The 13,533-nt window shown below is 38.4% G+C and overlaps 2 protein-coding genes across 2 annotated transcripts; both read right to left on the bottom strand.

Moving 5' to 3' along the window:
• Positions 1–907: 907 nt before the first annotated feature.
• LOC140929651 (uncharacterized) lies at positions 908–6,572 on the bottom strand. Its single transcript, XM_073379390.1, has 7 exons — positions 6,526–6,572; positions 5,354–5,485; positions 5,250–5,280; positions 4,314–4,403; positions 2,522–2,638; positions 1,563–1,647; positions 908–1,079 (listed from the first exon to the last, which is right to left on the bottom strand). The coding sequence occupies exons 2-7, from the start codon at positions 5,428–5,430 to the stop codon at positions 922–924; spliced, it is 558 nt and encodes a 185-aa protein (XP_073235491.1). The 5' UTR covers positions 5,431–5,485; positions 6,526–6,572; the 3' UTR covers positions 908–921.
• A 2,472-nt stretch (positions 6,573–9,044) lies between these two features.
• Positions 9,045–13,101, bottom strand: LOC140929650 (cyclic GMP-AMP synthase-like receptor 2). The gene is made up of 2 exons (XM_073379389.1): positions 13,059–13,101; positions 9,045–11,373 (listed from the first exon to the last, which is right to left on the bottom strand). Exon 2 carries the CDS (start codon positions 11,311–11,313, stop codon positions 9,292–9,294), a length of 2,022 nt encoding a protein of 673 aa, XP_073235490.1. The 5' UTR covers positions 11,314–11,373; positions 13,059–13,101; the 3' UTR covers positions 9,045–9,291.
• Positions 13,102–13,533: the final 432 nt, after the last annotated feature.

Genomic DNA, 13,533 nt, shown 5'->3' with positions numbered 1-13,533 from the left:
TTTTGTGTTTTATGGAAAAGCAATACAGTCAACTCTGTTAAAAACAGGCATTGTGGAATGAATGAGAAAAGTTTCTTCCAATTTGGCATTCCCTGGTTAGTTACAGGTGACCCAAGCTCATGTTATGAGGGTGGAATGTAATTTCTATTGACGCAAGCGAGTCAGTATCATGTTACAAGTGATTGTTGAGATGTACGAATGAAAAAACACTGAGGTATAATTATCCTTATATTTTACATTTTAATCAATAAACTAGATAAAGAAGATTTATCTTTGTAGCATTTCTGTTTGTTTCCATGTGGATTCATATCTTTAGGCCAGTTTTTTGCTCTGTTGCATTACCCCTGTGATTCCTTTCATAAGACTTTGTCGTCTTTTTTGTTAATGATAACGGTTGAATTACCATTAAAAAAAGGATTTTCAATAAATTAAGTGCCTGTGTAATATTTGCTCTGCTTTGGTTTTCATCATGTTATAAGGGATTTCTTATTGAAAATTGAAAAATGGGTTGTTACCAAGCACAGCTATCCTTAGACAACCAAGTTTCAATCGGATTCCCTTCTGCATGTTTTCTTCTGCCATGTGACTTGGCATGGCTATCCAAGTACATATACTAGTCTTTATATTATTCAACCATATACTTTCATAAGACTTTTAGAAACCATACTGAATCATGATACCTAGCAGTTTATAAGTGGATTTTCCCAACCTCAATCTACAAAGGAAAAAAGTGTTCTGCTTCCCCCCCCCCCCACCACTTCAAGGGGATGTAGAACTTTTAAGTCTTCCCCACCCACTTACCACTCTCCCTCCCTCATGCCGATGAATTATGATGACCCCCTAAGCAAAACCTATCGTCAACAATCCTTGTGCAGACAATGAATCAAAACAAAAAACTATAATCCACTACAAGCTTTATTGTTATCTAGATCTCTTTTTATGGATGTACAACACATTTTCTTCAATAAATGCTAACGTTCTGGGAACTAAACATCTTACAGTTATAATTATGATGACAATTACAAGGACAACAAGTCTCCAGACATGCCATGGAACACCAAAAAATAGCTCCTCCAGAACTGAAAAATAAACAAAGATTATGAATCACCAAAGAGAAAGTCTCCTGCGGACAAAGTTGAACTCCACATAATGCCCACCAAACAGGAGACAATGCTTTACCACTTATCCTGGGTACCAATTTTATTTTTTGTTGAATACATGTATGTACCACTGTATGCAACAATAGGTTTCAAACAAGGGAAAATAAAACTAAAAGAAAAAGCAAAATTTGCAAAAGAATTCTAAAGGACTGTCAAGATGCTGGGTATTATATGCAATTATGTAGTTTGTTTGTTTGTTTGTTTTGTTTGTGAAATAGTCAGGGTCATGCTAGTGGGAGACATCCCTTGCCCCCAGAATTGATTGACAGCCCTGTGAAGGGGAAGAAAAATTTAACAACTAGAAAGAAACATGAAATGAGAGGTTGCCCTATTTTTGCACTTCACTTACGATGTTAGAGAAGGCTAGTTTGAGTTATTCAAGAAGGGAACACTTACACCTACCTATATTGTATAATACAGGTTCAGCTAAACTAGCAGGGTTCAATGGCACTCCAGTCCTTATGGCTGTAACATTTGCAAACTGCTCCTGCAAATAAATTCCATGATAAGCAGCCATGTATCACAGCCCAAACCAAAACTTCTGCCGAAGTTGTAGAAGTCCATACCAGGGTAATTAGCAATCAGTAGAGGTTTTCTTCACTGGTCACTTGCAATATGAGCTCAGTGGCTGCTGTGGAGATTTGGCCATTACAAGGGGGGAGAGGAAGGGAGTGCGTAAAGCTTTAAGTATGGCACCATTTTGAGGAAAGGGTGGAGCATCTTTAGTTTTTAAAAATGCTTCATATTACAGCATACATGTATCAATAAATTTAATACGTCACCCAGCAAAAAGATAGCGATCAAAAGTTCAGAACATATTGATGTAGAATAGTGATTAAGGCACAGTAAGCACATCAGTTTATACAGCTTTTGCCTTTAAATGGCTTTCGCTGTTATGGAGTATCCATCATGCACTATATAAAATATGAGAGGGAGATCTGTAAAATTACAGGCCTTTACCAACTCATTTCCAGGGCTGTTTCTCATACTTGCAGGGCTTGAAACAGTCCTGTCCAGTAGTCTGGGTCTGTAGTCCAAGAAGATTTTCTCTCTGGGCAAGTAACTATTAAATCTTACTAGCTCAATGGGGGAGGGTCCAGGAGAGTCATCCTCCAACAAAATCATTAACTAAGACGAGCAAGGAGTGGTCCCTGGTATGCAAAATGTGAGAGCTGCTTGCCAAAGGACAAGCTGGAATTTAAGTTTTTTTAGAGCCCTGATTTGTCCTGCAGAAGCAAGAAGGAGAGAATCCTGGGAATGAGGTTGAGTTAATGTACAGTCCACTTGGACAAAAAGCAAGCAGTTGTGGAAAGGTTTGAATGAAATTGTTTGTTATTTAATTTTGTTATAATTTAACGTACCGTATCTGTTAGCTGATTGTTGAAGACTAGTTTATCAATATTGAGGAGCTGTCTTGATCTGTCTCTCAACTGCAATTCATCTTTTGGAATTAAGCGAATATAAAAGTCTGTTGGTGTCTTGGAGAGAATGACAAAGGTAGAACTGTTGTTAAATAGGGCCAAAAAACATGCAAGCTTTTTAACATAAGATCCGTTTTGAAGTGCTTATCAAGTTATTTTTTTTTCTAAATTTAGACACACATTTGTAGATATCAAATTTAATTAAGCAGAAAACAAGTCTCTTGCATTTATTTCCTAAACTTAATTTTAACAATCTCAGAGGGGGGATACCCTAGAGGTTTTGGGTAGATCTAAGTGGCATGCTTCCTCAAAACTTAACCCTATTTTAGAGCAAAATCACCCTTCCCAAAAAATGATAAAAACCAAGGGTCCCAAAAAGCATAAAAACCTATAAAACTACTTTGGACCTTTTATACCTTTGTCTTATGCCAAAAGAGGTCAAACAAATACCCTCACCAGTGTTACACATACTCATAATAGCTGATTCCAGGATATATCCATTTCTATCTTTAAGATTGGGTCAGCAGAAGTTCCAAAGGAAGGGGGTCTAAATTAAATGCGGACTGGAATTTTTCAGTGGGGTTTGTTTGTGTGTGTGTTGGGTGAGAAAGGGGTTCAAAATATAAACCGTCTGACTGTGGTGGAACAATGATATTTTTCTAGAACGAGGTGATATGGGTGTAACTCCAATCTCATTGAAGCAAAAGCCATGTCCCTTTCAGCATTTCGACAACGGTAAAATACCATAAACCCCCTCCCCCTTCCTTCCAAGAAATTTGAGTGATTCTGACTCCTCTGGTTCTGAATCTGACTTGGAATCTGATGACAGTGGGTACAATTGGCCACTCATTATAACAAATACAAGAAGTGGTCGAAGAGCCACGAGCTTCCTCTATTGACCAAAGGTTTCAGAGTCTTACGGGTTGGCTAGGTGTTTTCACGTATTAATAAATGTAAATGTATTTGCCAGACTTTGTGATGTTATGGAACAAATAAATAGAGGATATTACATGGTCAGGTGGAGAAGATAAAATTCGTATCTGCAAGTGGACATGTGATGTGCTGTTTATTTACTTCAATGAAATACCAAATTGAAACTCTTTAGTCAAGATATGAGCATTATCACAAACAAATTCGGATCAAACACAGCACCCGTTTGCATGGGGTATTGATGGTAACATGTCATTTTCACATGTGAAGATACCACTTTTTCGCGTGGGAGATCACCTGGTATTTCATTGGAGTTTATATAATAAACACTGATCCCGTATTTCAGTCTCGAAAGTTTACTCTGTTAAATGTTGAAAAATGCTTGGATTTCACTCTGAGTTTATTGATATCTTCTTTTCATTCATTCTTTACCACTTACTATTCCATGGTTAGGTGGACCCAAAGTCTATTAATTAAAATACTTCTCTAAACCAGACCCATTATTAAAGTAAGTTTTAAGTGCCCCCAATGTACAGAATACCAATTGAAATTTGATGCCCCCCATAAATATTTTGGATGAAAATTAATGGCCCCCCTCCAAATCCCCATAGTCCCCACAACCCATAAATTATGAATGGTCCCTAAGATGGGGTTACACTGTTTGACCTCCTCTAATCTTTTTCCTGTTTTTTTTTTTCCTTAAATAAAGTTTGTTTTATTTTCATTTTTCTTTTGACCTCTTGACAGGATTAACACCGTCCTACAATTATAAATAAGAAAGGTAAAGATAGCAGTAACTTACAGTGGAACGATATGATACTCGTAGCTCATAATTTTTGCCAGGCTTTAGCTGTATTAAATGGTACACAACTGTTTCTTGGTGCTGCAAAACCTAAAAATACGACGACGTCAGAGTCACCTAGCTTTGAAAAGTATACATGAAAACATTGGTGTTAGCTCTGCACCAAAGGGCACCGTAGATTACGGGGCAGTGTAAAATGCAGACAGCGGACTATTGTTTTTAGGGTTAGAAAACAATGGGACTATTTGTCACGTACTCATTTGCAAGGTGAAAACAGTAGTCCGCTGTCTGCATTTTACACTGACCAGTATATTAATGCGTCTTTCTGTTTACTGAAAATTACGATGAAAGGATCTTTAGGATTTTTTGTTGGCAAAAGAACAAAGCATCTAAAATAGAATAATTTCCACTCACTTTCATAGAAACCGCGCATAGTATCATCTAAAATCGAATAATTTCCACTCACTTTCATAGAAACCGCGCATAGTATCAAGAGTATCTCCGAGCGGAAAAAATGGCTAGTCAGTAGTGATAAAGTGATTTTTACTTATTATTCATTGTATTTTGGGTGATTTTGACATTTCTGACATTTCTGGGTTTATGGATTGGGGTAAGACTTCCGTAAAACTATACAGCTGAGTCCTGAGTTGCCTGCATGCAGACGTCTCCTATTTCCTTTGTTGCACACGGAGAAGGGACTTTTCCGCGTGCAACAAAGGAAATAGGAGACGTCTGCACGCAGGCAAAGTCCTGAGCCCCATGCATCTATTATGCATACAGCAATCTCAAAAGATTTTACACGAAACATGTGAGCATAATAAACGTAGAGGGCTGCACAGAAATCTCACCATAAGTCCTTCTAAAAGAACTAAATTAGGTTTATCGTAATGAACATGTATTAATATTAGCTTATTATTAATTATATTAAACTCAGACCTGGTTAAATAACGGTTTCTCTGGCTCCAATCTGTCACATAAAAACAAAAACAAAATCAGTCGAGGACATTAACTTTATCGTAAGTATGGAATCTGCGAATTACCTCGTAATTCCAAAGATTCTTCCAGCAAAAATTAGGCTTAGAATAATACCTCGACGATCGCAAAATCTGTCCGTCATGTTTTTCGCGTTGGTATAAACAAACGGAAAACATCTACTTGATGAAACCGCTGGTCTATTGAGAAAAAAACGGTGATTGTTGGTGGCGCATTGGGAACAAGTTGAGAATCTCTTCTACCCTCGGTAATCCTTGGGTATTTTAAATATGGAAAGGGAAAAGACTGTATTTCTTATAAGAGAAACAAATGGCTCCTACAAAAAAAATCTTCCCAACATGTAAAGCCACTATCCTGACTTCTTTATTTTGCGCGAAATACTTTTTAGTACAGTGGAACCCCCGGCCACCTCGTTATTATGACCACATTTTTTGGCCACCAGGCAAAACGGCCATACATTTTCTTGTAAAAAAAACCCTCGTTAATGCGGTCACCCGTTAATACGGCCAACTTTTTTTGGCCTATTGGTGACCGTATTAACGGGTTTCCACTGTAGTTCAGGAAATTTTGTTGGCTGTAATGCCCCATCATCGATTTTTCAGCCGTCAAAAATGCAGAGTCATGCCTATTAACCATCAAAAAGTTTCAAGAGATTTCAAATCTCAACTATTTCAGCTGATCACATTCACGGATTTCTGGCTCTTAAAGAGTCCTTAAACTGGGAAAACCTATTTCATTTCATTGTTCTCGAAAGACCTTCTTTCATAGATACAGTAAGTCCTTACAAATTTCTAATATCTGAACTGAAATATAATTTTATAACTGAGAGTTCAAGACGACCTCCAGATCAGAATCCCTGCACTTAAATCCTCATCTTTCAAGGAGGTGGTGTGAGAGCAGAACCACGTTAAGTACTTAAGTTCGCGTTGCTCACAGCACGGTATATATACGTGAATTTCTTGATCCCCTTGGTAGTCAGATATTTCTTAACGCGCTTCCGTGTTCTTAATAAAACTTTAATTAATCGAAGTGAAGCGATGTAAAGAAGTCGATACGTTACAAAACGCTATAGCGATGTGAAGCGTTGTCTAGCGAAGCGATGAAATGAGAAATGAAGCGATATAACACAGCGGATTCGAAAACTAAGAACAAATAACAAAATAAAACTAGAATTAGATTCAACTAAAAAGTAAAAATGATAAAAAGGTTACAAACTTACTTCTGTATCTGACTGAGGGAGTGATCACAAAAGTTGAAAACGTTGAGTCTTAACTTGAACCGGAAGTATATGTAGCCTGCGAGCAAGCTCTCCATTTGGGGATATCGTGAAAAGTACACGCGCGAGAGGCACGCGCGAGGAGACGCGAAAATAGCCCCTCGAAAGAGGCCGCTCGCTGGTGAGTTCTAGCGCGGCTTGCTTTGCTCTCCCAAATAGGACAGCTTGCTCGCAGGCTAAAGCATATGCCTTTGCCTGGGCACGTTGACTTTCTTAATTGAACTGTCTAAAAAATTCTAGATACGGTCTTCTTTGTTATCTTAATTGTGCGTGAGTAAACGCATCCGTTGAGTTAACCGCAATAAAAACTAATTATACTCGTACAAAGAAACATTAATGCCTAAGAAAGGGAACACGAAAAACCATAAGACATTGACTGTAACAGGTGGGGTTCCAAGGAAGAAGAAAAAAAGCCCAAAAGTTTATATTTGTACAGAAATTTATATTTACTTAAAATCTTGGACCGAAACACTCCTAAATTTCAAAAAAATCTCCACTGAATAACCGTCACCCGTCAAAAACTCTAAGATTTAACCGCCAACCGTCAAAAATTAGAAAAAAATTAACCGTCAGTCGTCAAAGCTACTACCTTATTGCCCTAAACTGCCCTCATAAATGTCACAGATAACATTTTGAAAGCAATCGATGAAAAATCTGCCTCGTTACTAGTACAAAAGCTTTTGACAGCCTTAATCATAATCTATTATTAGGAAAATTACGAAAACTGGGTCTCAAAGTTTCCGTAATTTCCTGGTTTAGTAGCTACCTATCAAGTAGATACCTAAGAGTACGATACGAAGATTCAGTCTCAGAATTGTTACCCGTAACAAATGGAGTACCTCAGGGTTCGATCTTTTTTGCTTTTTACTATTTAAATTAATGATTTAATCCGTTGTTATTACCCATAGCCAACCCGCTGCATATGTTGATGACAGCCAATTGCACTTTAAATTTTCTGCATCAGACTCATCAAGTGCTATGGCAGCCGTAAACCAAGATCTTAGGGACATCAGTACATGGTGTGCAAAGAATTCTCTACTCATAAACCCAGAGAAGACAAAATTAGTGGTTGTTGGCTCAGCACGACTTATTAAGAGGCTACCTCATATCTCCTTATCCTTGTTGGGCAAAACTATTTCACCAGTGTCAGTTGCTAAAGATCTCGGGGTATACATTGATCAATATCTTACCTACGATTTACATGTTACTAAAACAGTCTCTAGCTGCATGAACCAGTTGGTACAGATAGGTAGAATTAAACATCTTTTGGATAGGAAAACCCTTTTACTACTTATAAATAGCTTTGTTTTCAGTAAATTTTTTATTGTTCCTCAGTATGGGGGAACACATCTAAACGTAACCTACACAAACTGCAGTTGGTACAAAATTTTGCTGCCAGAGTTGTATTAGGTTTAAAGAAGTTTGACCATATCTCCCAGGGACGGAGATCTCTTAAATGGTTAGATGTTACGGAGAAGGTTCTATTTAACGACTTAGTTTTAGTATTCAAATGTGTAAATGGCTTAGCTCCAGATTATTTAGGTAAATATTTTATTAAACGTTCAGCAGTTCACAACAAGAACACAAGGGGATGTAACAATTTTGTGGTTCCCCGATGTAGACTATCAATGGGACAAAGGGCATTTTATTTTCGGGGTCCAAAGGAATGGAATGGGCTACCTGACAATATTAGGAACACTAAAGGTATTGATAGTTTTAAGCGGAGACTTTTTAATAGGATATTTCATACGAAATAATTTTGAATATATTTTGAATAATTTTGAATCTATTTTGAATTTCATTGAACTACAGTAAATAAGTTTTCTTTTCTTTTCTTAATTACCAGTATTATGTAATAATTAACATTGTGACTGAAAAGCCCTGTTGAAGGGCGTCTCAATAAAGTATGTATGTATGTATGTATTGAGATGAGAGCCTCGAACGGTCGAGAGATTCCTGTAGGACGAACCTCGCTCGGATCACGTGACCAGAAACGCTTAGACCGCCAGGAAAAAGGCCTAGGGCTTATTCATTTTGTTGAAGTCTAACTTTGGCCACTTTTGGTAGTAAAAGGGTGTCTAGTAAAAGTTGAGAGAGGTTCAACTTTTACGTATGCGTGACCTTCCATTCAATGTCATTCATTGTCTCTATTTTATTTACGCGCGTACGCACGGAAAAATTACGCGACAGTGGAAATCTACCTAGCCTGCGAAGCGCAGACGTATTTCCGGTCGTCGCTTCTCTTCCTCCGAAAAATAGCTATTTTTGGAGGGAGAGAAGCGACGACCGGAAATACGTCTGCGCTTCACAGGCTAAAATCCACCCGGTAGGAGTGCAGACAATGGAAACGTGTTGCCCGTTTTTAAAGAAAAAAAACTTTTTGAAAGTCTTAACAACGTTTATTTCTGGTGAAGAAAAAATTGCACCATCACATGTATTTCGTAAACCCTATTGTCTACGGTCTCGACGAATAGGCGCAATAAAATGATCAGTGGTAAAGACGGCTTTATCAAAGGACTCAAAAGTTACAACTTCATATAGTCGAACCAGTCCCTTTCTGGGTATAGTTCTACAACGAACAGTTCTCTCTCTTAGTTGTATAACCATAACGCAAACACTAGTAATTGTCGGAACTGTCCCTTTAATGTCAGTAATAACGAGAATCGACCGTATAGTATTCTATATCGAATCTAGGAGTGTGAGGGTAAGTCATCTTAAATTGAAATTTGTTGCAAAACGTCTCTGATTGAATTCTTCAGATGGAACAGAAACTGACACATGGAGCTGCTGATCACCTACGAATTGCTTGTATCCTTGTAACAGGTAAACGCCCGCAAATCTATAAGACAGTCTCCCGAGATATGGCTCTTTGAATGACAAATTTTGGACTATACTTTGGAGTTCCTCTATCTCCTCCTGAAGAGCCGCTGTACTGGGAGGAGAAAAGCTCATTCGCAGTTGAATCTTCAAGTGTTGTAGAAGTAGACAGGGAGCCAAATAGAACCTTGGGCAACGCCCGTTGTGTTCTTTTTCAAGCAACTGGATTACATTGAGTACTGGTTTGTCGTTGTACAAACATTTATGAAATTTGGTAATCGATATTCCAATCCCTTCTGGTGTAAAATTATCGGATTGCGGATGAGAATCTACTCTTCTGATGTATTCCATCGCCCCTGTTAAGTCTCCTTTCGTGTACGCTTCAAACGCCTCATGCACTAAGCGACTCATATTATCACGTTTAATAGAACAGTCTTCAGGACCAGTCCTTGAACAAATGACTCTAGACTTGGGGTCGAGACGACTGATACAGGAATTAACCATGTGAATGATTCTGCTAACATGCTGGTCGTGATCGTACTTGGCAAATATTCTTTTCATCTCTTCCCAAGACGCCTTCCCAAGCTCATGACTTTCTTCATAGTTCTCTGTCAAGGAAAATGTGATAACGCTAAGCAGCCTAGTCAAGTAGCCAGCAATGTACGCTTCTAACCCTGTGTGGTGAATTCTTTCTAACTTGACCATCGCCAAATTAAGAGTGATTTCACCGGATGGAATTCCCAAATCTTGACGTAATAAATTTTCAATAGTCTCTCCTAAAAGTTTTGGCATGTTCTTGAAAACGGTAGAGTATTCGAGAATATTTTCATCAGTGACTTTATGAGCTGGAAAAATGTTGCAATTCTCAACAAAGAAGTGTGGGATGTTTCTAGTGTTCAAAGATTGATAAATTTCGTCCATCATTTCCTTGATAAATTCAGTCGCGTTCTTGGACCTCCATTCATCAATCGGTGTTTGCTCTATTTTCCACAGCATCAGAGTTTTGACATGGTACGAGCTTAACAGACCGCTTACATGGAACAAATCCTTGAAAATGTATTTGACGATGCCGTACATTTTCCTCATTGTCGAACTCATTTGTTGGAAACAAGCTATCTCCACCATAGAGAATGATAACCGGAATTGCAAGTCCTGTTCCTCTGCCATAGGATTTCCGGTTGGTACAAGGAAAAGCGGGACATTTTGAACAACTTCCGATTTCCACTCTCTTTGAAAAGTGACGTCATTTCTCCCTTGCCGCTTGACCCAATTCAATGTTACGTGTGGCCAGTCGGCAAGTCTGAGACAAGGAACCCCATCGTATTCATTCAATGCACCTTGCCCAGATATTGATGGACTCACGGTGGAAGGAAGAGCTTCGTTTCGTGTGTAATCCAATCCACAATTTCGCACGACATTCTCTTTAAACTTTCCAGGAATGAGTAAGAACGCTTTTTCCATTTCGTCAAAACTCAGGGCGTCTGCAAATATCTTGCCATACATTTCATGACATTCCAAACGGGATTTGTAAGCACTACTTACGTAAATCTTCCCATATGTGTTCGTCATATCATAGTTTGCATCTCTGACAAAGTTTTCCCAAGGACAGGATTTGAAGTACATGGAACCTTGGTTCCCATCACAAAGTACTTCTAGTCCAACGACCTCAAACATGTAATCAACATCCGTCTGGCCGCCGGTAGGTAAGATTCTTGTCTGCCTCTCCACTCTGCTACCAGCTCGGTGTTGCTTTATATAAGGGGACAGTCTACTTCCTTTCCAAACATCATGATGCATAATTCTAATATTGTGTACTCCTCTCTGCCAAGAATCGAGTTCTTCTAAGTACGACTCCAAGAGGGTGTTCATACCATCGCTGTTATCAAGGCAGTCGTTTTCCAGGAAGTTCGACATATTTTTCACGTTATATCTTGTCTACATTCCAGGCAGTCAGTTCCATCATTGTGACATCTCCTACAAGAGATAAATTGCACACAACGTTAATGAACCAGAGAAAAGTAATAAACTCGGATAAAGTGAAGCCCAGCCTTAAGACCACCTCGGCTTTATTTCGACCACAGTAGTTTATTCTTCAAACTAACAAAAAACAAAAACAAAAAAAAAACAGTCAATCAATCAATTATCTTTACGCTTTTCAATCCTAGAAGTTGGCCAAAGCCAAAACTCGACAAAAAAAATCCAATGAGCGGAAAAACAAACAGTACCATGTGAAACTGAGTACAGATGGAGCGGTTTCCTTTTGAAAGATCCATAATTCGGTATAGTGGGGTCCGCCTTTCGATCAACCTGTTGAAACTCAGGCATTTTCTTACCTAAATACAACCAGGATTTTGTGACCCATTAGTGGTCGTTTCAACGAGGTTTTACTTTCACCGTTCAGCATTTTATCGTTTCTCTGATGATACAGTAGCCTTAAGGAGTTCTGATGTGAAACGAACTTTTTCGTCCATAGATATATTATAACCTCGTTCACAGGGCTCTCTCCACGAAGTTGCAAATATTAAGAGCGAAAACACTATCTTGAATTAGATGCATCAGTCACATTAAGTATATAGTATAGTATGGTATAGTATATAGTGTATTGTAGTATAGTGTAGTATATATCTGTTCTGATTTGTTTGAAGGGATTTTTAAAAGTACATGTTTTAGGAGGACGCGTAACTGATGCCTATGGAAAGGTAGACAGATTAAGCAAAGGATAACGTAGTCAAATGAGAACACGAAAGCGCGTCGATGCCATTGGTTAAGCCGGATTTTAATTCTGCGCGCGCTTTCGCCACCGTTTCATACTGTCCTCACGTTTTCTTTGCTAGATCTGCCTAGTGTGTGAAAATCATCTCTAAGGGAGCAGAGACATCTCGCAGTCGATATGAAAGCTTTTCTGGAAGTGTTAATAAATGTTTATGCTTGTTTTGACCCCTGCAAAGCAAGGAAAATTCCGAGAAACCCTCCCTCAGGCTTCCATTATAAAGAGTAACTGCTTTACCTAGCAAACATTACCTTTAAAAGTAAGCAGTAAGTACGTTTTCGAAACATCTAATGCTATTAAAACTGCCCCTCTTCCCCATATAAAAGAAACTAGCTCTTATCCTGAAGCTTTATTACATTGTAGGACTTGCCATCAAACTTTTCCGTCACGCAAGACGTTTAGATACAATAAAATTGTCTGTTTTCTTTACGATAAATACTTGCACTATATCTGATTGTTCCTGTGGTTTGTTTTCTGACTTATTGTGGATCGACATATACAAAGTTGAGTATGGAATTAAGGTCTAACTAAAATCACGATGAAAGATATCATGCTTCACCTACCTATGAAATGACTTCTGGGTTCAAACATCTGCACAAACCGAATTTCACAGTGTCTCACTGTGTTAAACCATTGTTGTCAAAAATTCCACTGTAACTAACAGAAAGAGAAAATACCGAGGAATTTACCTCATTTTCAACATTGCCGTGGAGAAGAGAGAGAGAGAGTGATTACATGACATCGGCCTAAACCAAGAGCCATAATAGCTCTTGGCCTAAACCCAAATACATTAACGTATTGAGAAAAATCAAATGAAAGCAGCCAAGAGAACATAAGGCTTTTTATTATGTTCTCTTGAAGAAAATGAAAAATAAGAAAATCAACTAACTTGGCTTAAAACTGGATACACCTTCAGTTCCTTCTCGTCGATTATCGGCGCATAAAACGTTTAGCAACGTCAGACAATCCTGGCAGAGGGCATCATGGGAGCGACGAGCGTGAGTGTACGGTGCATCACAGGGTGTATCAAAAACACTTGTCACGCAACCTAGAAATTGAAGTCTCTCTCCCCTCCTCACGGGCAGGTTAAAATAGGAATTATTTAATGGGAGATAAAAACTGTTACAAGTTTTTTTTATGGTTGTTTCACTGGGCCTGACCTAAAAGGAAATAATGTTTACAGAGTAACCACGAGTGCCAAGAGCCCCTGGGGCTACTTAAAACTTTGTTTGTTTGTTGTTTTTTTTTCTAGGAAAGCATTAATGAAACTAGTAATAAGAAGCCACAAGCTTTTGATTGAGACAGGGAGATATGACAATATACCCTGTGATGAACTTTATTTTATTTTATTTTTCTTAGGCCCA

The sequence above is a fragment of the Porites lutea genome, chromosome 3 (genome assembly GCF_958299795.1).
Source record: "Porites lutea chromosome 3, jaPorLute2.1, whole genome shotgun sequence".
Taxonomy (NCBI): Eukaryota; Metazoa; Cnidaria; class Anthozoa; order Scleractinia; family Poritidae; genus Porites; species Porites lutea.
The sequence above is the reverse complement of the archived record's forward strand: the minus strand, read 5'-3'. Positions and strand labels throughout refer to the sequence as shown.

Bases quoted from the DNA above. Each gene is read 5' to 3' on its own strand.
- LOC140929651 (XM_073379390.1), bottom strand. From the start codon at position 5,430: ATGACGGACAGATTTTGCGATCGTCGAGGTATTATTCTAAGCCTAATT. The intron at 1,648-2,521 runs GTACGTTAAATT...ATTTATTTGCAG, and splicing joins ACAATCAGCTAACAGATACG to GAGCAGTTTGCAAATGTTAC. The intron at 1,080-1,562 runs GTAGGTGTAAGT...TTTATTTTTCAG, and splicing joins ACCTGTATTATACAATATAG to TTCTGGAGGAGCTATTTTTT.
- LOC140929650 (XM_073379389.1), bottom strand. From the start codon at position 11,313: ATGTCGAACTTCCTGGAAAACGACTGCCTTGATAACAGCGATGGTATG.